The following is a 25,773-nucleotide window of genomic DNA, read 5'->3' on the forward strand; positions in this document are numbered from 1 at the left end:
AATTGTTGTCCCAGACATGATATATACGAGTGACTGGTCAAAGAAATTCCAGAGCTCTTCAAAACAATATAGGTCATTGTTATTGCCCTTGGTTAACCACCGTGACTACATGGTAAGACCCTATTTCTGACGACATCACAAACTGTGGCTGCAAGACATAGAGAAATCAATCTCAAATCAGTCAGGGAACTTCCTCCCTGCCAGTCAGCTTTCATAGTGCCAGAAGGTTTGATTCTGTGTGGGAGAGGAAAGACATCAATGGTCCTACCCAGGGCTGGACCCTACAGGCTACAATACCTACCTGCCAGGTAAGATGCGTCCATGTACGCAATAGTGGCATGATTATCATGGGTTAACCAACTGCTTTCTGATTGGATCTGAGGCCTGCTCCATGGACGGGAATTCATGCCTGATACTGTAAACCTGGGCTGAAAAATATGGCTACGAAGATCAGAGGCCCGAGAGTGGAGCCTGTTGTTATTATTTTGCTAAATGGCCATCGTATCAAATGGCCTTCAAATTACATTTATATTCACAGACCTAGACTGTTCTTCTCAGTTAGAGAAGCTTCTTTTTGGAGTCAGTGCAGATATGAGTCAATACACTGACTCATAGCTGATCCAAGTACTGAGAATAAGGGACTGTGAGTACTCAGCCCTAAATGGGACATCTCTATCACACTGTCACCAAGGCTCAGGGCGCATCGTAAAAAGGCAGGCAGAAACAAATGTTAAGAGGCAGGGACTGGAGAGGAGTCCCTTCTCCTGGATATGGCACGGTGATTGCACACATGAACTCATATCACCTGTGGTTATCTGTACCGGATCAAGCCAGCCAAACTTGTAACATGAGTTAGGGAGAGAGAACCATTCTTCTTCGGTAGTGGCAACTGGGAGATTATCCGTGCTTCACTGGATAGTCCCACACCCATGCACACATGGGCAGTACTAATGGGACTTAGCTGGTGCTGGACAGATGGACAGATGGCTCGGTAATTAAAAGCACTGGCTGCTCTCCCAGAGGACCTTAGTTTAATTCCCAGCACCCACACAGCAGTGTCTATAACTCCAATGACAGTCTGTAACCCCAGTTTCAAGAGATTTAATACTCTCTTCCAGCCTTCGCAGGCACCAGGCATGCATGTGGTGCACAGACATGCATGTAAGCAAAACACCCATGCACATAAAATCAAACACATTTTAAATTGATTTTAAAAGGACTATTCTCTGAGCCACACTGTCATCCTCATGAGTTCAGCTGTGCCTGCTAACAAGAGATCATTACAACCAGGCTTGTTCATTGCTGACTTTCTGTCATAGAAAGAGCGGCAGGGAGGGTCACTGGGACCTCACTGGAGTATCCAGCCACTTCTCCATGTCAGTTATATGTAATTCTGCTCTAATTTCATGTGGCCTCCAGGAGGCTGGGAAGGACTAGGCAGGGCCTCCATCTATGAAGCTATAAGGAAGCCATCATCCACACAGATCTTCCAGTAGCCCATTCTTCTGCTTACAACCCCTCACCCAAGCTCTGTAAGCAACCCTAATAAACACAATGGTTCCCCAGGATGAACTGAGATGGAATCAAAATTTGGTTTATAATTGGGAGTTTATGAGGCCAGGGTTAGAGTAGACATTGCCTAGACACCCCTTCTCACTGGAGAAAATTCTCTTAACAGTTGGTTATTTTTAAAAAGGAGGGGGAGGACACGAAGTTGGGGAGGGGAGTATGTGTTGGGGAGAGTCCCAAGAGGGAAATAGGGGTGGGTATGATCATATTTTACTGTATACATGTGTCACATTCTCAAAGAATACATTTTTTAAATTGTTTAAAGAACTAACTGAGGTCTGAGCTGCCACCCAAGATACAAATGTTGTAATTTGAGTCCAGTAAAATTGTTTCTAGTAAGACATTCTCCAGAGGAACAGAACCCGATGTCTCCACAATACAATGTTTACAACATCCAGAGCACAATCCAAAATTAGTTGACATGCCAAGAATCAGGAGCATGTGACCTACTTTCAGGAGAACAGACGAAGGAGACAAAACCAAACGTCCCAGATGTTAGAGAAGTAGCTCATAGGAACGTTAAAGTAACGATCATCACCATGCTCAAGGAGTTGAAGGAAAATGTGCTCATGATGGGTGAAAAGATTAAAAAAAAAATCTCAGCAGAGACACTGGGACTATAGAAAAGAACCCAGTGAAGATATCACATGAATATACTCTCCAATCATTACACACAGAATTATAAATCATCTTTAAAAATGGCTAAGAATCTGTATGGGCTTTAATCTGAACGGGTTATAAAAATATCCTCTGGTCACTTGAGCTACTGTATGAAAAGATAGAGCCAGTAGTTCAAACCCCAAAGACCCATCTCTAAATTCATAACCACTATATCACACTGTTTCTCTAATGGGTAAACAAACAAACAAACATTACAGAAACTGGAGAACATTTAGATCTGAAAACTACAAAGAGTATACGTCACAAGCTGTCTGCAGCCAAACATGTGCTAAAATGGAAATGCATAGTCTCGAATACGTGAATTAAAATGACTAAAGAGACAGTGGCTCACATATGAATCCTAACATTCAGAAAAGAGGTAGAGGAAGGAAGGTCACAAGTTCAAAGCCAGCCAGGGGTACATAGAAAGTTCGAGGTCAACCTATATAATTAAGACCTATCCCAGGAGGGAAAATAAAAAGATTTCAAAAGACAAAACTTTAGTGAGGTAGGTATTCTACTCAAGAAAGTAGGGGGAAAGCAGGAGGACTGTAAAGAATATTTTAAAAAAAAGAAGAAGGGAGGGAGGGAGAGAGAGAGGGAGGGACAGAGGGAGGGAGGGAGGAGGAAAAGATAGTTCAGTAGTGAGAACAATTATGGAGACTGCAGTTGGGATGCAGCACCCACATGACCTGTCAGACATCCTGTACTCACTCTCCAATAACCCCAGGTCCAGGGGTGAGGCAGAGACAGGGCTTGTTGGCTTCCAGTCTAGTTGAGAAAACGCAAGCCCCAGACTCAGAGAGAGAGAGAGAGACCCTGCCTCTAAAAGATTAGGTGGAGAGTGACAGAGAAAGGTGTAGCAGGAATCTTAACAGTTCTTATTAATAAAATCAAACCTGAGGCCAGTTATTGAAGTGAATACTGGAAGATCAGAGAGACAGAACAAGCCACAACTAACCTCACCTGGCCAACTTCTCAGCTGATCTTGTTTCCTCAAACTGGAAGTCTCTGAGTCCTCATCCCAATGGCTCTCAGCTGAACTGTACTGCTCAAAAGTCTGAATGCTTAACCAGGCCAAAATGCTTCTAGTTTCTGGTCTTCACGCCTTATATATCTTTCTCTTTCTGCCGTCACTCCCTGGGATTAAAGGCTCGCTTTCTAGGATTAAAGGTGTGAGTCACCATGCTTGGCTGTATCCTTGAACAGATGGATTTCTGCCTCTGGAATGCTAGGATTAAAGGCGTGAGTGCCACCATTTTCTAGCCTCTGTATCTAGTAGCTGTTGTGTTCTCTGACCCCAGATAAATTTATTAGGGTGCACAATATTTTGGGGAACACAATACCACTACAGAAAGGCACCTGCCATGTTCTTATAGCCTCTACACACATAAACACACATTCCTGCACACGCATATTCACACACATCCATACATAGTATATATACATGTATGTATTCGAACACAGACACATACATACATTCATAAATCTTTAATATAAATAAATCAAAAATAAATAGAACTAGGCATGATGGTATGTGCCTATGGTGCCAAGTACTCTGGAAACTGAGACAGGAGGATCATTTGAGCCCAAGAGTGAATATTAGCTGGGGCAGTACACTGAGACTCCATTTGAATATAGAATAAATAGACAACAAATAGAAAAACAATATACATAAGTATAATTTATAAGTTAAAGAAATGGAAAACAAAAAGCAGTAGAGAGGAAAAAGCTAAGTCCTTGAAAAGATTAGTAGGCAAACTTCTTTACTTGATTTACATTCATCAGCATAGATAAGGCTGGAAACCATTACTGTGAATGATAAATGTAAGCTGCACAATATGAAACCACTTATGTAGATTCTAAAATACAGAAAGCACAATACACAGCTTACCACTCTGTACAGAAAGCAGGAGATGACGGAGTCACACCAGTGTGGTGGCTTCTCCTGGAGAGCACTTCAGAGGGGAGTCTGAGGGCCATGAACATTTATTTCTCTCTGCAACAACTACGGCCAGATGCTAACATGCCTTCAATCAGGGTGCTGGGGGAGAGGTTTTCTGTTTTTCTGTCCAGTGTGTGTCTTTGCCTGATATTCCTTTACTAAAAATAAATTGCACCCTCTTTATTTTGCTAGTCTTCCTCCCCCACCCCACCCCTCCAGATTGTAAGGGACCTAAGGGCTAGTGAGAGCAGAAAACTGAAGCTTGAGACCTCCAAGGGAACTTTCCAGTCTTGAAAAACAAAACCTTGGGTTTTGTTTGTTTTGTGGATTTACATATGAAATGTATGACAGGAACAAGGATGGCCATGAGAACCTGTGGGTCCCACCTCAGTGTTCTGTGGGGGCCCCTTCCTGTCTACTGAATCTAGAACCAGGACACTGGAGTGATGGTGTCTCAATGGAGAATAAACATATGGATAATTTAACCATGGTAGCTGTAATAACAGCCAATTGTTACTAGTGGCTAAGTGTGAGTACACATTGATTCAGCATTCCCACAAGCCCAAGAAGACATTGTTCAGCTGTAGATGAGGGAAAGGAAGGCTGTCATTTCAAACTTGTCTGAGATCTCCAAGCTCCTCTACTGTTTCCAAAGGAAACATGGAGGAAGTGACGAGCCAACCATGGTATCTGTGCTTACGTTTCTTCTTTCTCAGCCAGGCATTGTGGGAGTGCCCTTAGCCACATCTCTCAGCAGTGGAAGTGGGACCAGCCTTGCATGTTGGGGTAAGTGCCATGTTCCAGATGAGAAAACAGAGGCTGGGAGGGCTCGAATTGTTTCCTGTCCCCAAATCCTTAAGCTCCAATCCCCAGTGCTTCAAAATGTAGCTGTATTCGTAGATAACATTTTTCTGCAAGTAACTAAAATATGAAGTCACCAAAGTGGGTCCCTGAGAAGACACACAGGTGAGTATATATGAACCGAGAAGAAAGGCCTGGAACAGAGTACCTCTCACAGCCTCAGAAAGACCAACCTGGCCAACCCCTGGTCTCGGGCTTCCAGCCCACACAACCGTGGAGAGGTTTAAGCTCCACTCGAGTGGCTTTTTGGTATGGAAGGCCCAGCAGACTGAGACAGACGAACCAAGATGATAAGTCTCACTAAAGGGAACTGGAACTGAGCCTCTAACACAAGTCTTCCTTCTGTTTCTTGTGGCATAATAATTATTAAATATTAGTGTCTGCTCTTAGTGTTCACAGAAGAGCATTTTGCAAATTATATGCAAACAAGTATGTAAAGTATTGATTTGGAGAAATTCAAAGTAGCAGTTGAATTCCATTTTTGACATATGTGTACGGGATATGTGCATATTTTCATGTATGTTGATATATGTGGAGGGGTGTGCATGCATACACATGCATGTGAGTGTGGCAGCCAAAAGCTGACATAGGGTATCTTCCTCAATCACTCTCCACCATATAGAATGAGGCAGAGTCTCTCATTGAACCCAGAGCTCACCAACACAGCTGGTCTCACATGTCACTCTGCCTAGCTGGCATTCACCCAGAGCTCACCAACACAGCTGGTCTCACATGCCACTCTGCCCAGCTAGCATTCACCCAGAGCTCACCAACACAGCTGGTCTCACATGCCACTCTGCCCAGCTGGCATTCACATGGGTGCTGGGATCCTGCCCTCATACTCACATGGCAAAAGCTTTGCCTGCTGAGTCCCTGCCCCCTCAACTCCCACCCATTTCTTTAAGTTTCTTCTTGTAGAAAAGAAACACAACATAAAAGGCCACTGTTCCCAACAATGAATACTGGGCAAAGTCAGAAAAAAGTTCATAAGCGTTGTCTATTATCATTTATCATCATCATCATCATCATCATCATCATCATCGTCATTATATGAGCCAATATCTCAAAGTCTAGAGCAGTGGTTCTCAACCTTCCTAATGCTGCAGCCCTTTAATACAATTCCTCATGTTGTGGTGACCTCTAACCATAAAATTATTTTCATTGTTACTTCATAATTGTAATTTTGCTACTGCTGTGAATTGTAATGTAAATATTTGATGTGCAGGATATCTGATATGCGACCTCTGTGACAAGGTCGTTTGACCCCACCTCCCCACCCCCAAGCTGAGAACCACTGGTCTAGAGGAAGCAATCTCAGAGGGATTAAGCCTTTCCTAAGTGAGCAAAGCTCACCCTTCTCCCTGGTCCCAGTGGAAGGAGGAGGTGATCAGTTTAAACTGTTCACTGTGGAACTAGGAAAGAAGCTGCCGCGTCAACTGTGGAGCTAGAAAGATGGCTTAGGTCCAGGTGAGTATGTCATAAGTCTACACCACCACATTTTAGCCTAGAGTGTGGTGGCCTGCAGGAAACCAGTGCAGGGACAGCAGGCAGAGTGGTGCCCACAGTCACCTGGGGACTGGGATCTACACTCTTCCAGAAACAGATGTGATCCTGACTCCACACATCTGGAAGCAGTGGTTAACGACAGTAACCCAAGCCAGTCTACCTCAAATCCCAACTCAGTAGAAACCTTCCCCTCATTGGAGCTGCCTCTGTCAGTTGGGAGGGGAGAGCTGGGGACTAAGGGGTTATATAAAGATAAGCTAGGTCAAGCCTAACCTGAAGTCTAACCTCCTGCCTCACCCATCAACCCTGTCAGCCCAGGCCAATGTTTCTTGTCTGGTGGCTTTTGTTTCTAACTAACGAATCTTCATTGAGATAAAGCCCAAGTCCTGGTCAGCTATATAATAGCACATATATGCATGATTAGATTTGCAAATATTTATATCAATTAGCATATACTATTTCTAAAAAGCTATGGTATCTTTTAGACATTTATCAAAAACGACTTTATATTACTATATATGCACTAGATGATACTAGAAAACAGCTAATAATTTCACAAAGAAATTATAACAGAATTTTGTAAACACACCTCAGTGCTGTGAAGACTCCACTCTGGGACGGATTCACATTCTAATGAGCTCACCATCACTCAAAACTGTGATGGAATTCCTGGTTTTTTTTTTTTTAAATGCCTCATTGCAAACTTATCTTTTTACTTCTATCGCCTGCATGTGGCACCAACCACAGTAAACAAGTCAAACTGGCACTTGATGCCATGAAGATAGCAGTGGAAGATTCTAGACTGAATGTGGAGAAATTAAAACAAATATAGAAGGTAGAGTTTTGAGGTCAAAATGACCACTTAAAATTCAAGGAGCATTTCAATGTATCTGAAGTACCATTTTAGCTGTCAAAAAAATAACCAAAAGGCCTTTCATGATTGTACCCAAAATAAAAAAAGTTTGTAGGCCCCATATTTTCTCGCCACATTGTAAAGTAGAATTTTATTTTGTGGAGCAGTTTATGGAGTTCTAAAAAGAAAGGCCTGGGAGGGAAAAGGATCGGCCTGTCCCTTCACCCGGAGTCCACAAAGTCCCTCAGAAATGCAAGCTCAGTAGCATCTCTGGGAAAGAAGTTCTTTCTCCTCCTGGGGGCCTTGGCTGTACTGGTCCATCTAGTCCCTACCCTATCCAGACACAAGCTACTAGACAGTTACTAAAGTTCATCTTTCAGATAGGTTCAGTGACTCAGGGAAGACCTGTGAAATTCCTCCTCACCGGAAGGAGCCAGCTAGGCCCCTCTGGGGTCAAGTCTAAGAATCGGGTGATAAAGGGTCAATAACAAGGCTCTGTTAACCTATAGCCACTTTATTCAGCTAGACAGAACATGTTACCCTGGGGTTAATCTGATTAACCTTCATGGGAAATTTCAAGAATGTACTTTACTCGTGTGCCAGGAAGTTAATTTTCCCAGAGTTCTAAAGCCCGGGATTAGCAAGCTAATCCAAATGAGAAAAGTCTTATTAGTTAAGTCCAATAAAAGGCCCAACATCTTTCCCAACACCATGGAAGCATGGACTGAGGGTGTCATGCAAAACAAAAGGACCAGAAGCAAGGTGTCTATCTGTCTTCGCAGCCACGCCCTCCCTCCGGAGTCTCTCATTCCGTCTGTGCTACACACACATGCTCCCGCACCTCGGAGGAGGCTGGTGTAAGATTTGGGAGAAAGGAAAGGAAGAGCATTTTTGAGGCAGGTTCAAAGAGTTCTCTACAGCCTGTATAGCTGTTCCTAGTTCCATCCGCCCCACCCTGAGTGCTCATTTTCTGTCCTCCATTAATGGCTAAACAGTCCAGAGTGTGTTCCCTCACCAGCTGTGAGGGCAAAAATGCTAACACAAGCAGCATTTGTTATTGGCTCAGCAATTCTAGCTGTCACTCCCTCAGAGAGGGTGGAAGCAGGTCATCAGATAAACATCCCATTAGCTCATTGGCAGGCATGCTGGGCTGCAGGTCACAGACTGGCAGCTGCTGGGGTACCGGCTTGAGTGAGGAGAATAAAAGCCATCTGCCCTTCCCGTCACTGTGTGGCTCTATGTGAAGGTTCTCATCTGAGAAAATTCACTCTCGATGGCCCACAGATGCGGTTTTCCCTTCCAAGAGTCCCTGCAAGAGTGTCCAACCTGCGGGCCACGCGCATCCCAGGATAACTACGGATGTTCTCAACACATTTACAGATTAACGCCACCATATCCCAACATCACATGGTTGAACACCTCTGCTGGTGGGTGACGTTCACCACCAGGCTAATGTTAGGACCACCTGGGGATTGTTTCATGGCCAGATGTCCAGGTTATGCTCCAGACAAGCTATAGCAGAGAGACCTGAGTAGCTGGCCAAGATCTCCAGGTGATGCCAACATACCGGCAGGACTGAGAAAGAGCACAGCAAAGTCACAGCCTCGGAACCCGTGTGTGCAGGTCAGCTGCAGCCAGCACACAAATATTTACAACGATGAATAGCTGTTCACTATAACGCAGATAACAGGGGAAAATGATCCATTGAAACCAATCTACCAAGTTCATACCCATGAGTCAAAAGCCCCTGAATCCCATTAAAGGGTATTTTAGTGACTATTGATTTTATTCCCTGGTCTGTGTTCCCCACTTTTGTTAACGGTGTGGGCAGCAATTAAGAAAAACTCTGTGATTGGGGCAGCTTTCTTTCTCCTTGGACTTACTCATGGTGGTCACTGCTAACCATCCCTGCCCCAGGCAGATGGCCACAGAAGGACATCAGCAAGCCTCAGGCAATGGCTGAGCTGCACTGCAAAGTAATCCTGACATATTTCCGAAGTCACTAGAACACCAAACTGAGTCACATTACATCTCCATAGAAAGATAAACCCAGAACTACAGAAGCTGGTCCCAGCCCAGGAAGTAATGCTACCTGGATGATGCAGGCTATCCAACTTGGCCAAGGATCATTTTCAAGCAGACTTCTAGAGACAGAGCACCATGAAAAAGTCTTAAATACCTGATAACCCACAGTTGTTCAAACAGAGGTGCAGAATGGAAAACAGAGGGTTCCCAACCCCAGCTACATGTCATTTTTTTTAAACTCTTACACCCAAGTCACAGCCCAGATCTATTAGCTCAGGATATTAAAGAGGAGCTAAGTAAATGACCCTGGGGGATGGGTGTATATGAATGCTTCCAATGTGCATGAAGGCCGGAGGTCAACACCAGGCAACTTGCTCAGTCACCCCCTGATTTTCTGAGACATTCTCTCGCTCAACCTGGCCCTCACCAATTCAGCAAGGCTAGCTGGCCGACCATCTCTGGGAATCCACTTGTCCCCTCTCCTCAGTGCTGGGGTCACAGACATGCACCTCCATACCCTGCTCTTTGTGTGGTCCTCATGATTGTGTGTCACAGACTTTACTGACTGTGCCATCTCCCCAGTTCCCTGGATGGCACTTTTTAGGCAGTAGTTTTCAAACACGATCGTGTAGCTGAATCTCCCATGACGAGACCAGGCTGTGATACTCTAGACACTGCAGGTCTGACGTGAGGCTGGAGGATATATGTACTGAAAAGTTCTCAGGTGATGCAGATGCTGCTGGCCCAGGGTTTTAAAGGTTACCCAGGCAACTCTCGTTACAGCATCCAAGGCTGAGGACCAGCATATAAAAAAGCAGGTAAGCTCAGAGTATGGCCTCATCAGGGAAAGTTGTATCCCAGCTGTGCTATAGCCAACCTGGTGTTTGGTAATAAGGTGTTCTGGTCTCTACTTGTTCCTGATGCTTACGACTAAGGCTCTGAAGCCAGGCATGAGCGTGCACCTTTAATCCCAGCACTTGAAAGGCAGAGGCAGGTGGATCTTTGTGAGTTCGAGGCCAGCCTGGTCTACAGAGCGAGTTCCAGGATAGTCAGGGCTACATAGAGAAATCCTATCTTGGAAAAACAAAACAGAAAAACAAAATAGAACTATGGTTCTATTCCAACAAGATCCTGGGTTCCTTGTTGAAATAAAACTTTTCAAAGGGCAGTTACACATGAAATGTCAACACTAACATACACAGAAAGAAAGTGGCTTTGGGGACCATAGAGCAGCTTCCAAAATATCCTCATATGCCAATAACAATTTCTATTAACAATAGGTGATCAAGACTGCTGTGGTCCTAGAAGATCCTATCAGCTGGTGACACTGTAGTCATCTTCATCTAAAGGCATCACTCTATGATGTTCAGACAGTAAGGAAATCAACTGCTACAATCCTCAGAATTAGATCCCTGCCATCACATGACATGTGACCGTATAAAGAAAGCAAGTTCTCTTTTTAGTGCACGTGAGCCCACAGAGTGTCAGCTGCACGTACTCTAGTCCAGCCCCTCTGCTGCCTAGACTCACCTGTCACTACTCTGCAGTGTGGCCTGGGTTCCTCGACCTCAGTAGACCGGCTGGGGGCGGAGGACCATTTGCGTCTGATCAGATGCTCTCTTCCGCTGAATGGGCCTCCTGAGTTGTTGAGGGGTTGGATGAACACCTGCTCCTGCTCGAGCTGGATGAGGCCAACCTACCCAGAAAGGAGAGAACAAGACATCAGTCACCCTCATTCCCTCATGCTCACGGCCCCAGCCGTAAGATGGCTGCTTTGGTTTGCCATGTCTGGGTTTGTGCTCTCTTTCCGTTGGCTGCCGGGCCCCACAGTGAGACACCACCTGACTTAAAAATCTCCCACTGAGTGATTGTATTGGGAGGTTTGGATGGGTGGGTGTCTTAGTTAAGATTCCTACGGCTGTGATCAAACACCATGACCAAAAACAACGTGTGGAGGAAAGGGTTTATTTTCCCTTGCAGACCATCGCATTATCAAGAGACGTCGGGGCAGAAACTGATGGGAAGACTGTGATGGAGGGCTGCTGCTTACTAGTTTGCTCAGCCTGCTTTCTTATAGAGCCCAGGACCACCAGCCCAGGGGTGGCACTGCCCACAGTGGGCTGGGCCCTCCCACATCGGTCAGTAATTAAGAAAATGTCCTACAGGCTTGCCTCCAGGTCAATCTGACGAGGTCATTTTCTCAATTGAGAGTCCCCCTTCCCAAATGACTCTAGCCTGTATCAACTCGACTTGAAACCAGCACAGTGGGGTTAAAACTGCTGTGAGATGCAGATATGTGCCCTTGTATTTATTTTCCAAGTCTGATTTCAGAGAGGATGGACTAGTCTACTATCATTTGCTTATATGTGGTTTGTGTGTGTGGTGGTGGTGGTGGGGGGTGAATGTATGAGTGTGTACAGACATAAAAGTGCACCATAGTGTGCATGAGGAGGTCAGGGGACAACTTTTGGGAGTCAAATCTTTCCTTCTACTATGTTGGTCTCAGGGATCAACTATTAGACTTGGTGGTGAACATCCTTACCCACTAAGCCATCTGGCCTGCCCTACGTCATTTAATCTCTCTCTCTCTCTCTCTCTCTCTCTCTCTCTCTCTCTCTCTCTCTCTCTCTCACACACACACACACACACACACACACACACACACACACACACACACACACACGGGGCGGGTGGGGGAGGGTGAGATGCTATGGGGTGAGTTGCTATGGGTTGAACCTAAGTCTTACCATGGACTATGGCATGCTAGACAAGTGCTCTACAACCAGCCTCTATTTGAAGCCCTAAATCCACCCTCCTACACGTCCTTCTGAGGAGAGATGGCCCACCTCAGCCAAGGGGTTATGAGCACGTGTTGCTCCTGCAGAGGACTGGGTTCATTTCCCAGCACCCGCATAGTGGCTCACGACTGTCTCTAACTCCAGTTATAGGGGCTCTAACTCCCTTTTCTGGCCTCCTTGGGCACTGCACACATGTGGTACATAGACACACATGCAAGCAAAACAGCCATACACAGTAAATAAATCCCAATAAAGTCTATTTGAGCTAGGTGTGGTGCCTCAAGAGAGTGAGGCAGGGGAATGGAGAGTTTGAGGCTAGCCTGGGGTGAGAACCTATCTCTAAAGTGCAAAGGGGGATAATGTGGTGATCAACTGTGGAGGCAGCCTTCCAACTGTGGAGTCAGACCGTTATATTCCTAATAGGAAAATGTAGCTTGTCTTTCCTTGAGGATATTTAGAACTAGACACCAAGGCAAAAAAGAACCAGTTCCGTGTGTGGTATTAATGCCGAGGGGGTGGAGACTTGCAAATTTCTACCCTAAACTTGCAGCGTTTAAGAGAAGCTGAGAGAGTATCTGATGGATTTGATTTTTTATTCTGATTATAAATGTTCATCTTAGGAGCAGTATCGGGTATGCAGAGAGAGCTCAAGCCTTCCTGTATCTATAAGAGCAGGCTCTCAGGCTAAGAAGAATGGCTTATGTAATCTCATACTCTAGTGAAAGGCTTGATTTCAGATAGCCAAAAGAACTTGAAAGTGAAATTGAACGTGTTAAATTTCTGAGACAGTGCTAAATATTTAATGGTGAAAAAAAAAACACATTTGTAAATGAGCCTAAATATACCTCAAAATCCTCTTAAAAGTGAGTGCAAATACTTGTTATCTAATACGATTTATAAGTCAAATGAAAAACTTAAAAAGTAGGACTTTCTAATTGTCCCTTTTTTCTCTCTCTTTTTAAGACAGTGTATGTAGTCCTGGCTGGCCTAGAACTCACAGAAACCACCTACCTCAGTCTCCCCGGGGTGCTGGGATTAAAATGTGCACCACAATGCCCAGCTTAGTTTGTTATTTTAATAGAGTAGATGTTAATTGGGGATGGGGCTAGGCAGAGGGCTTTCTCTGGACGTAATCCTGACTGCACTGGAATGGCCTGCCCTCCCTGCCTGGGGTACCTGCTGTGGCCCCTCCTCCCTGTCTGGGGTACCTGCTGTGTGTGCGCCCCTCCTCCCTGTCTGGGGTACCTGCTGTGTGTGCGCCCCTCCTCCCTGCCTGGGGTACCTGCTGTGTGTGCGCCCCTCCTCCCTGCCTGGGGTACCTGCTGTGTGTGCGCCCCTCCTCCCTGCCTGGGGTACCTGCTGTGTGTGCGCCCCTCCTCCCTGCCTGGGGTACCTGCTGTGTGCGCCTCCTCCCTGCCTGGGGTACCTGCTGTGTGTGCGCCTCCTCCCTGCCTGGGGTACCTGCTGTGTGCGCCCCTCCTCCCTGCCTGGGGTACCTGCTGTGTGCCCCTCCTCCCTGCCTGGGGTACCTGCTATGTGTGCGCCCCTCCTCCCCGCCTGGGGTACCTGCTGTGTGTGCGCCCCTCCTCCCCGCCTGGGGTACCTGCTGTGTGTGCGCCCCTCCTCCCTGTCTGGGGTACCTGCTGTGTGTGCGCCTCCTCCCTGCCTGGGGTACCTGCTGTGTGTGCGCCCCTCCTCCCTGCCTGGGGTACCTGCTGTGTGTGCGCCCCTCCTCCCTGCCTGGGGTACCTGCTGTGTGCCCCTCCTCCCTGTCTGGGGTACCTGCTGTGTGTGCGCCCCTCCTCCCTGCCTGGGGTACCTGCTGTGTGTGCGCCTCCTCCCTGCCTGGGGTACCTGCTGTGTGTGCGCCCCTCCTCCCTGCCTGGGGTACCTGCTGTGTGTGCGCCTCCTCCCCGCCTGGGGTACCTGCTATGTGTGCGCCCCTCCTCCCTGCCTGGGGTACCTGCTATGTGTGCGCCCCTCCTCCCTGCCTGGGGTACCTGCTGTGTGTGCGCCCCTCCTCCCCGCCTGGGGTACCTGCTGTGTGTGCGCCCCTCCTCCCTGCCTGGGGTACCTGCTGTGGCCCCTCCTCCCTGCCTGGGGTACCTGCTGTGTGTGCGCCCCTCCTCCCTGTCTGGGGTACCTGCTGTGTGTGCGCCCCTCCTCCCTGTCTGGGGTACCTGCTGTGGCCCCTCCTCCCTGCCTGGGGTACCTGCTGTGGCCCCTCCTCCCTGCCTGGGGTACCTGCTGTGTGTGCGCCCCTCCTCCCTGCCTGGGGTACCTGCTGTGTGTGCGCCCCTCCTCCCCGCCTGGGGTACCTGCTGTGTGTGCGCCCCTCCTCCCCGCCTGGGGTACCTGCTGTGTGTGCGCCCCTCCTCCCCGCCTGGGGTACCTGCTGTGTGTGCGCCCCTCCTCCCCGCCTGGGGTACCTGCTGTGTGTGCGCCCCTCCTCCCCGCCTGGGGTACCTGCTGTGTGTGCGCCCCTCCTCCCTGCCTGGGGTACCTGCTGTGTGTGCGCCCCTCCTCCCTGTCTGGGGTACCTGCTGTGTGTGCGCCCCTCCTCCCTGCCTGGGGTACCTGCTGTGTGTGCGCCCCTCCTCCCCGCCTGGGGTACCTGCTGTGTGTGCGCCCCTCCTCCCTGCCTGGGTACCTGCTGTGGCCCCTCCTTATACACAGTCAGGAAACAAGACAAACCTCTCACAAGGAGATGAGGCTGCCAAAGTTGAAAGGACCCACTCTAAACACTGACCCGTGCAGCATCCCCTCTCCTGAGCCACACAGCTCAGGACTGCCTTGGCCAGCACAGATTCCGATGAGGCAGACCCACCTTAGAGATACACACACGCACACAGACACACAGACACACACACACACACACACACACACACACACACACACACATATATGTTCATTTATCCTCCCTCCTTCCATACATAAAGCCATGACAGGGATGAGGGGATGCTTCAGTTGGTAAAGAGCTTGCCACACAAGAGAACCAGACATGGTTTCACATGCTTAGAACCCCAACACTGGGGAAGAGGCAGAGACAGGAGAATCCCTGGGGCTCGCTAGCCAGTCATTGTAGCCTACTTGGTGTGTTTCAGGCCAGAGAGGGCTCATGTCTCATAAAAAGCAAGGCGTACAGCATCTAAGGAAAGATACCCCGGGTTGACCTCCGGTCCCCAAAGCGTGTGTGCACATCTCATACAAGGAAAGGACTACAACACACTGAACCAGGGATTCAAAACAGTATGTAGCAGAATGCCCTGGAGATCTTGAGTGGTTCAACAGCGTGCCCTGCTAGTAAGTCCCTCCACAGTGACAGATGCTGCTGATCTGCTGGGCAGTTTGAGAACATGGTCCTCTGCACAGTGCTACAGCATCCCTTACCTCAAGCCCGGGACCTCAAGCCAAATGAGATAGTTAAGTTCCACAGTGCTTGGACAGCAAATCAGATCAACTCCTCAGATCACCTACAACCCGGAGTCCTTCCCAACATACAGTGAGAGACCATACTTTCGGCCCTAAGCCGATCTTAAGGTTTCCATTTCATTAGAACCTTTGCCAAGAACAACTCAGAGTTTACTACCTAAATCAAACTGTCTCCCAGCAGCACTACACCCCCTGAGGAGAGTCAGCCTCCTCCCCGCTCCTTGGAGGCAAAAACTTGAGTTTGCTCACTCAGACACCTCGGGAGAGTGTGAAGTGGAGAGGGGCTGTGGTGAGCAGCGCAGTAAGAGGCTCGGGCAGAACACCCCTTCCATAATAACCTGCCCTCGACTCTAGCGAAAGGCTGGGTTCTTCTGGAAGTTCTCTGACTGTGGGAGGCCAAAGCCAGCTCCAGTCCCCAGCACTTTCAAAGCCGGTTCTTCTTCCCATGCAGTGTGTGGAAATCAGGTAGCAGCCAGCTTGAATGCAAGGTTTGAGAGCTGGAGATGTCACTCTGGTGGGAAATCCTTGACACACACTCAGCTTTTAGTTTGGGGAAAGGTTTTTCTCGGGGCATCTTTCCTTGGGGGGGGGGGTTGTCCCATATACAGCTTTCCTTCCACTGAGTAAGAGGTCACTGGTGAGATGGATACAGGGACAAATCAGCTGTACTTTGCCTGGCAGCTCCTGGTCCTCGTGGGACCTTATGTTCAAGTAGAGACATGACTAACTAGGGCAAGTATAAAAGAGAAACAGCTACATTAAGTTTTCAGCCTGTGGGCTAGTAGTAGAAAGGCCCCATGGTTTCCCCCTCCCTGGGTCTTAGTCACATCATCTAGAGGCTCCATGGGGGTCTCTAACACTTGATCTGCACAGGCCCAGAGATAAGATGCTCTGTTGTCCCATAAATGTGACAATTTGTGTCAAAAGAATTCACATGCTGTTCGTGTCCCCCACCCACAACCTTCCCTTTAAGTACCCACCAACCCGCCTTATCTTCCCCTGTCCTCCATTCTTTTCCCTGAGCCCCCTTCTCAGCAGCCCACCCCCTCGTTATCAGACATTTTCACAACCTAACAGTTGGTTCCACTGAGGCAGGATCAGAACTATCCTTCCTGATTTTTCTCAAATCTGCCTCATCACAGTTCACAGGGAAACTGAATGGACTGTCCCAGATATCACTACATTAGATAGCCCACAGTGGCCTTGACTAGGGATTGTCATCCCCAGCTGTAAGATGCATGGTACCACATGGAGAGACCTGACATTCAGGCCCCACTCAAGGAGGGAACAGATAGAATGTAAGCACAGATATTTCTTCTGAAGCTCCTCAGGAAATCCAGGGGATGGCCATACACAAGAACCACCACGATGGCTTTTAACAGCATATGGAGAGCTACCTTGACTTTGACGTCTAGAAGCACCTGGATTTATAACGTGGGCCATCCCTTGCCTGTTGGGCTGTAACCCTGCACTGTGGCCCCAAGAGCTATGTGGGGATTTTCTGGCCTATGCTAAGTCTCCAGCCATCGTCCATGGCGGAGAGACCAACACACTGCAATGCTCCTCAAGGCTGTGTATTCCAGGGATTGGATCACAACACTCCACTGCAGGAGACTGCCACAGCCTCTGCAGAGATAGCTAGGGAATAGGAAATGCCAACACCACACATACCTACCACTGGCACATCGCTTAACTCCAAACAACAACCCCCAGTGAAATGTTCTTAAAAAGAAATCTTACATTTGGCTAGACTGGGAATCCCACATAAAAGAGTTACGGGTCAATAAAATGGAGCGGGAGGAATAACCTGCTCTGGGCGGGTTAACTTTCAACACTCTTTTTGTTCTGGGTCCTTGCTTTGGGGGGACTTCTGGACTCCTGTGAGAGAAGGCATTATTTACCTCCCCCAAACAGGACTAACTTTCCTGCCTTGGAAAATGTGTGAGGGGCTTTTATCACTTTCTAACAGGAAGAGTGCCACAGCTCAGCCTGACCAGAGGTACAATCACAATCTAGACAGAGTGCAGGCGCCTGGGATGGTGTGTGAAACTAGGTGACTGTTGAGTGCACCCTCCTACTAAGGTCACACTGGAATTTCGGTGCCTAGGAAGCCCCCAGCCCCTCTTCAGAAAGCTGCAGCTCCTGGACTCACAGAGTGGGCCTGGGTCTCCTCTACATTGAGAGGGGGGAATGGGTAGTGGAGGACAGAGTCAAAGGCAAGTCCATTTCCATGGAGCAACTGCCCTGGAGCTTCAAGTCTGCCTGTGCACTGGCCTCTGATGCTTTAGTGGGCTTAGTAGAATCTGGTGGACCCATACCTCTCCTGCACACCATCCAACCCCCTGCACACACAGACATTAGCGTTTCCGACCCCCACCGTGTACACACAGACATGAGGGCCTTCCCAACCCCCTCCTGGCACACACAGACATGGGGGTCTTCTCAACCCCCTCCCAGCACACACAGACATGGGGTCCTTCCCAAACCCTCCCTGCTCACAGACATGAGGCTTTCCCAACCCCCTCCCTGCTCACAGACAGAGGGTCTTCTCAGCACCTCCCTGCACACACAGACATGAGGCCTTCCCAACCCCCTCCCTGCTCACACAGACATGGGGGTCTTCCAACCCCCTCCCAGCACACAACCACTTCCTGCACACACAGACACGAGGGCCTTTCCATCCTGAACCCTCAGTCTTGCTGCCACACCTACAAATGTTTAACTCCTGAACACAGACACCTGACTTTTTCAAGATTAGCTCTTGGTCAGAATGTGGGGCCCCTTGCTGGGGTCTCCATTTCCGCTCACTGCAGTCAGACGGCCAGCTGTGTGTGAAGTCTCCCTGTGTGCTGCCATCCTTCCCATGGGCATCTCCCCCATCAAAGGCCCGAGTCTGTCATCCCAAAGGTCCCTCCTCTAGGCCACCCCACCATGCTCTCCCCAGGATTCCCCAGACAACTGTTATAGAACCTTCTCTTGCCTCTAGGCCTGAGTGTAAAGCCGGGCCAATGGAAGTAGCAGCAGTTCCCACAACTGGGCCGTGGAAAGGGCTCAGCAATCAGTTTAACCAGCCCTGCAGGAGTCTCTACTCAGCTTGGGGAGTTTCACATGCCACAGACTGGCATCTGGTGTGCCCTCTCATCCCACCCACACATGTTCACTCAGTTCATCTCCTATCACCCCCTAAATAATCCACCCCATCCTACCCCACTACCAACTCATAGGTCCCCCATCTTGGGAAGACCTGACCTTGGTAGCTTGGCCCTCGCTCTTCTGTTCTAGAACATGATGTCCACTCCCTTCAGCTCCAACCTTCTTCTGATGGAGGTTCTACCCTGCCTGGCCCCAGTAGTCATCTTCCAGAATCTCCTCTTGCTTTCCTGGCTCAGCTTCCCCAAAGGATGGAGTGTTCACATGGGGACCATCTTCTCAGGCTGGGCTGTGTTGCATTTATTGCTGAGGCTTGATAGAGGCCTACTCAAGCATTCTGCACATGGCAGGTGTGGAATAGTGATCTAGCCAACTGTGCTGACTGGTTGATTTATAACTAGAAACAAGCTGTAGGGCTAGAAGAGAAACCTGGTTTTAATGCCTTAATAAGCCAGGCTCTCATTGAAAGATTTCACAGATTCTATCTTATTCTATTCCACCAACAGCAGGTCAGTGTCATTTGTCTTTTGGATGGCTCCAGGTAAGGAGAGCTTTAAAGGAGTTAAGGACTTGCTCAAGGTCACAGTCTCAATGGACCAGGCAGTTTCTTTACCGAAACCACAAAAAAAGGGCCATGCATTTGTGTACCTGAGCAGAAAAGTATACCCCAGAGAAAGGTCAACCAGTGACTGTGATTGTCGCAGATCTAAAGGCTGCAGAAACATTTCCTGCCACACACAGCCAAGGCCAGGCCACTGATGCCATTCAGCGGTCGGGGAATGTGCTTCAAGAATGCAGTCAGGGGCTAGGGAGCTATCGCTTAGTGGGAGATTGCTTAGTAGGGAGACAGTTTACAAGCATGAAGACCTGAATTTGATCCTCAGAATTTGTGTAAAGGGGAAGGCATGTAATCCCAACATACACGCGCGCGCACACACACACCACCTTGTATTTTTTTTTTTCTAGAAAATGATGCCACTTGGTAGAATTTCAAAGAGAAATCTGAGCCCCCTAGGTCTTGTTCAGAAAGGAGCCAGAGCCTGGGGTCCTAACAGGTTCTGGGAAGTTCTGGAAAGCTGCAGGCGGGTGAAGGTCCTTAGCAGGACAATATGAAGTGCCAATAGCGTGGAGGGGAAGGGAGGTCACAGGAGAAGAAGTCACTCTGACTGTGTGAATGTCCTCTCAAGAGGAGGCCGGAGGCCTTGGAACTTTCTCTTCAGATTCTCCTTAATTCTTTTACCTTCAGCTCCAAACTTCACGGCGCCCCCCCCCCCCTTCTTCCTGTGTTCCGGTCTCTTGGCACGCACTCTGTTATTGCCATCTACAAAGACCTAAGAATGTGCTCTGTGTTTCCCAGCGTATTTATGCTTTACACGACCAGTTCTTCAGGCAGTAGCTCCCTATGTCAATACCATGATAACTTATATTGTAGTTTGGGCTATCAGATTCCTTTTGAAAAGTTACCACACTCTAAGAATTTTTGCCCAAACTAAGTCCTACACGGCTGTACTTGATAAAGAGACTTCGAGTTAGAAAACTGGGCAATTTAGTAATGGACCAACCACAGACAGCTGGATAATGCTATCTTGTAAAGTGCAAGGCCAGCATCCCAAGCCTGTCTCCCGATTCCAAGGCCCAGTGACTTGCCAGCTGCCCGCCTTAGAAAAGTACGCCAGCCTCTTGTAACCTCAGCTGCCGCTGGAGAACTCACTGGCTGGGGCGCCTCAGTCCCCATCTGCTCCCATCTGCACCCCTTCTTCCCCTAGAAACCAAAGTGTGCACTGTCTACAGCCTCCAAGAGAACAGCAAGAGCTCCACACAGGATGGTTTGTAAAAGGCACCCACCCACCCACCCATCAATGATGGGTCACAAAAAATGGTGCTGTGTTTGCTGACCAGTCAGAGCGAAGGTGGTCACCGAGACAACTCGGTGTCTGATCCACATGACGGAGATGCCGGGCTCTGCAGTGTGGCTGTGACTTAAGAAAAGGCATGCCTAGGGACACTCTACTCTTCTTGGTCCTTCTAGGGTGGCCTGGGAAATGGGCCTGGCTACTTAGTGTTGCACAGACAGAATGCTTTGGTGTCTTCTCTGGCCCCACAGCTCACCTACAGTATACCCTTGCAGACCTCAGCCAAGATTGAGTGAACAGATTCCGATCCACAGAGCTTTGAAAGGAAACGAAGCCACTGCTCAGCCCATCAGACCCAATGGCAGCCTGCAGACCTCCCGAGACCTCCCCCTTCCTAAAACAGCCCTTTCGCCCACATGTTTTAGACAAGCCACGAAGAGCCTTTGAGAGATTGGCATTCCTCCCCTTCCTGAAGTGCCCCTCCCCCGACCCCCATTGCCCTGCCTGCTCATGAAGTTCCGTTTAGAATTCTGCTAGCCCCCTATCACCTGGTGCTAATCACGGGAGGCTTGGGGAAATTCATTAGGGAGCAATACCTTCTCCACCAGCCAAAAGCTCATTGCTTTCCAATTCCATGGTTACAGGAATCCTTCCAAAACTACGCTACATCTAAAGACTCCCTGAAATGTAAATAAAATGAAACAGCAGAAACAGAAAACAATTAATCCTTGGGCCTGGGGTCTTTGAAGATCCAAAAAGTGCAGCTGGTATAGCTCTTCCTGATAAGACAAAGAAGGGGAAACCCTACGGGCCCACACCTCCGCCTGCTGCCAACAACCTCGGGGGGGGGGGGGGGGGGGGAGGGCAACTTACACTCTGTGCCCCATCAACAATTTAGTAGTGCTCTATCCTGGCGATGTAGCTCCTTTTAAACAGACCCCCCAACATCATACAGCATACATGCCATGAAAACAGAGCTCACACTACTTCTGCAAATGTGCAAAAACAGCCATTTGTAGACATTAGCTGTGGCAAAATGTACCAACGACCAAAATGTTACCCAGCATCCACAGCCTATATACCCCTCAGAGCTGCTGTCACTCAAAAAGGACAACGTTGAGAAGATGTGACTACGGCTAGATGGCTTGTAAAGCTTAAAACATTCACTTTCTGCTCCTTTCTGGGCAAAGTCTGCCAACCTCTGCTCAACATGATGCTTTCAATACAAGAAGGCTTTTGAGATACCCCATCCACCCACAGCTACCAAGAGCTATCTTCTGGATGATGCTCTCTACCTACCCATGCCTTGTAGCTGAGACTATTCTGGCAAACACATACACGACTGCACACTTCAGAGAGCTTCTACCATGGCCAAAGGACCGACCACACCTTTATCAACCACCTAGGTGGACAGCCAAGCCAAAGATGGGGTGCAGGGCAATCTCAGGTAGCTTAAGGTTAAAGACTTTCTTCCCTTTCTGTTCCAGGACCACCTTGACACCAAGAGACCAGCTCCCAGCCCTGTCTCTTTTCCTCCCGCTTCAGTCTCTGCCTACGTGTAACTCGGGGAGAGTGTCCAACGTACAGCTTGCACGGACAGGATGAATAAGGCAGACTAAACAACAGCAGCGTCTCCTCAAACTGGAACTGAAAAATCTCAAGACTTAGAAGTCCACCCGCAACTGGCTAGGGGTGAACTCAGAGTCTTGGCGGCGCTCCTTTCTCTAAGGCACAGCGCCCTCACATGGTGCAGAAGGGCAGTGCAGAAGGGCAGCGCAGTCTTCCTGAGACGCTGGCTCGGAAGACATCTGTGAGGAGGCTCAGCAATCATTCTGTGAGGACTTTCAATCAATGTTCTCCAGATTTCCAGCCCGGGCTCCTTCACAGATAGCTCCTCGCTGGAAACTTTACACCAAGAAGTATAAACTCTGACCTCTCCAGAAACTCACGAAACCGCAGCAAATGGGATTCAGATGTTTCCATGTACAGTACAGGGATGTGACCTAGACTTGAAACACTTTGGCAAAAACAGGAAAAATGATGTGGGCCTTTGAGTCCCTCCCAGAACATGATACAGCTCTGACCCAAGTCCTACAGGGATCTGAGCCTTTCTCACTCCTTCTTAAGCCTCCTTGCCCACAGCCCACACTTCTGCCCCCGTTCCACGTTAACACCTACCAGGCCCCACCACAGTCTGTGCCTTTGCCTCCTTTTACCAAAGCTGCCAATTTCTCCCAGTTAAGCAAAAGTAAACCATACCCTAAAATGAGACCTCAGAAAATTCCCAAAAATTAGGCTGCTCCCAGGAAATTACAACCACAGGTCCCCCAGCTTCGACCCAGTGCTAAGAAAGCAGAAACTCCACAGAAATTAATCTTGGAGTCACAGACTTTCCCACTTTGCTGCTGGCTGTGTAAGTGGAGGCCAGAGAATCGTGGGTGGTGATGAACAAGATAGGTGAAGGGGATAACTTCCTTGGCCCAGGGTGGCCTGCCAAAAAACCAATATCAGATGCCTCTATCTCAGAGGTCTACTGTGACAAAATACAGAGAAACAACAGTGCATGGCATGCTCTGAGTGACGCCAGGCTCTTCAGGGACAACCCATCTGCCAGGCACGTGCTTTCCTTGGGGGCACCATGGAAAAGCGGAGAAGAATTTGGCTCAAGACCAGTGTAGCCAAGTGCTCAAGTGTGAGCACAAACAGGGCAAGAAGACCCCCAAACTCTCTCTGCCTCTCAGTGTGCTCGTCACAGGTGTGTCTCAAACACAGCAAGGCAAGGTCTTGGAGAAGAGCAAGTTTGAGAACGCGACTTAAGCCCTGGCCAGGTGAGCACCCCACGGTTCTCACTGAGGGTGGATCCAGACAAACGCCTGCGCTGGGGTGAGGGAACACGGCCAGTGGCTACCCTTCCTCTCTTGTTACCTTCCAGCTAACGAAAGTGAGATTAACCATAGCCTGCCTGGGGTGTCCTCCCAGTATAAAAAGAAGATTCAAAGGATAGAAGAGAGGTGCATGACTACCCCATCCCCAGACATATGAAATCGACCTTCAAGTGTTTTCCCGTAACACGTGCATAACACATACACACCTGTGCAGAGGCTGGGCGAGAGGGACGACAGTTTCCTATGCATTTCCCTAGGTGAGCTATAGCTAACTTCTCAATGTAATCCCGCCTGGGTCAGGTTCAGCACACAGCAGAAGCCGAGACAATGACAGCCCCCCCCCACACACACACACACACTTGCGTCCCCTCTGCTCAGACGGCACAGTCTGGAAGGCCAAGTGAGGGAAATGGGGAGGAAGGTCTTCCCCCGCCCAGCCCTCCGCGGGACCACCCCAGGCAACGCAACAGACTGGGCAGAGCAGACCCATAGGGGGCGCGGGCAGTACCAGGCCGCCGGAGGCGCCGCAGGCGCTGAGGGAGACGAGGGAGCCCGGGTGGCCCAGGACTCGTCCGGAGTAGAAGCACAGCTCGGCAGGGTGTCCGCTGCTCCCCGCGGCGCCCGCCTCCTCCACCTCGAAGGCCGGGGACAGGAAGCGCAGGTCGCGGCGCAGCTGCAGGTACAGGTCGCGTCCGAAGGCCGGCAGGTGCAGCAACAGGGCGTGCTCTCCCGGCCCCCGCGCGAGGGCCACCTGGAGATGCTTGCGGTCGCCGCCACCGCCGGAGCCCCGCTACTCCCGGCAGCAGCTGCAGGTGCAGGTCGTCGGGGCGCAGTCGCCTCGGGAGCACCACCTCCACGTCGGCCGCCGCGTCGCCGACAGCTGCGGGGAGAGAGGACATGCGTCAGCACCGGCCTGGCCACCAGACCTCCCGCCGGTGGCGGCTCCGGCGCTAGCTTTCAGAGCTCCATGGACATGGTGCAGCCGTGACCCTGCACTCCCTTCCCTCCCCGAGCCGGGCCTCTGCCAGCGGGCCAAGCCACCCGATCGCCCCAGGGGACGGCGCGCCATCAGCTTGCCCGGGGATGGGGGCGGGTAGGGGACCAGAGCCCTGTTCCCCGGCCGCGGCCTTCGCCCTCCTCCTCCTCCTCCTCCTCCTCCTCCTCCTCCTCCTCCTCCTCCTCCTCCTCCTCCTCCTCCTCCTCCTCCTCCGATGATGCTGCTGTCAGCAGTCCACTCATGCACCCGGGCGCCAGGATGCTTCGGGAGGGCACGGGGAAGGTGGCCGCGAGAGCAAGCGACACTACCTGTGCTCGGGTCCAGCCCCCACACCAGCAGCAGCAAGGACAGGACGAGAGGGGGCAGCAGGGCTCCGTCACACATGGTCCTCGGGACCAGCAGCCCCCAAGACCGTAGTGGCAGAGCAGGGGCGCGCGAGGCGGCAACGCCAGCCGGAGTGAAGCCCTGCAGCCTTTGGAAAAAGTAATTAGCGCTGCGGACAAACCCAACATGGTAAATACCAAGCTCCACCTTCTCCTTGGAAAGTAGGAGGTGATTGGGCTTTTGCTTTCCTCTGCCCCGCCTTCCCTGTCCGTATTGGTTAGGGCCGGTCGAAACCAACGTGCGTAGTTAGGTTGTAAGCACTTTCTTACACGTGGTTTCTAGGCAGTAGGTGGGACGTGACACCAGGTGGCAGGCGCGAGCCGACTCCCGGTTGTGGAATCCTGGAGCAGCTGGGAGGACACCAACCTAGACCTTCCATGGGGAGATCACCTCTGGGGCCGCTATCCAGCTTCGCAGGAAGACAGGGAGGACCGTTCGATTCCCATACAAAAAAAAGAAAGAAAGAAAAGAAAGAGAAAAGAAAGGAAGCGAGGGAGGGAGGGAGGGAGGGAGGGAGGGAGGGAGGAAGGAAGGAAGGAAGGAAGGAAGGAAGGAAGGAAGGAAGGAAGGAAGGAAGGAAGGAAGGAAGGAAGGAAGGAAGGAAATCAAATTCTTTATGTATTTAAGTGACTCCAACTTTTGATTTATTTCGGCTGGAAAAGCCCAGACGAGTTTCTGGTGCACCTGAATTCACGCCTGACGGCTGTATCTCCAATGTTTATTCACACCCTGCATGCTTCTTTTGGTCTTTATGTTCACAGAAGGCAGAAAGGTGGGAGCATGTTATGCTCCCTTGAATATCGGGAAACCGGGAAAAGGGAAACTTCAGGAGCTTGCTTAAATTAGCCAGCAAGT

At 49.7% G+C, this 25,773-nt stretch overlaps 1 protein-coding gene across 1 annotated transcript in view; it reads right to left on the bottom strand.

Moving 5' to 3' along the window:
* Adamts17 (ADAM metallopeptidase with thrombospondin type 1 motif 17) overlaps nt 1–24,918 on the bottom strand; it is a 321,166-nt gene extending 296,248 nt beyond the window's left edge. Inside the window, 4 exon segments of the mRNA XM_059273139.1 lie at nt 10,950–11,115; nt 24,046–24,273; nt 24,275–24,417; nt 24,843–24,918. Coding sequence (XP_059129122.1) covers nt 10,950–11,115; nt 24,046–24,273; nt 24,275–24,417; nt 24,843–24,918 — 613 coding nt within the window.
* Nucleotides 24,919–25,773: the final 855 nt, after the last annotated feature.

Source organism: Peromyscus eremicus, chromosome 1, assembly GCF_949786415.1.
Source record: "Peromyscus eremicus chromosome 1, PerEre_H2_v1, whole genome shotgun sequence".
Lineage (NCBI taxonomy): Eukaryota > Metazoa > Chordata > Mammalia > Rodentia > Cricetidae > Peromyscus > Peromyscus eremicus.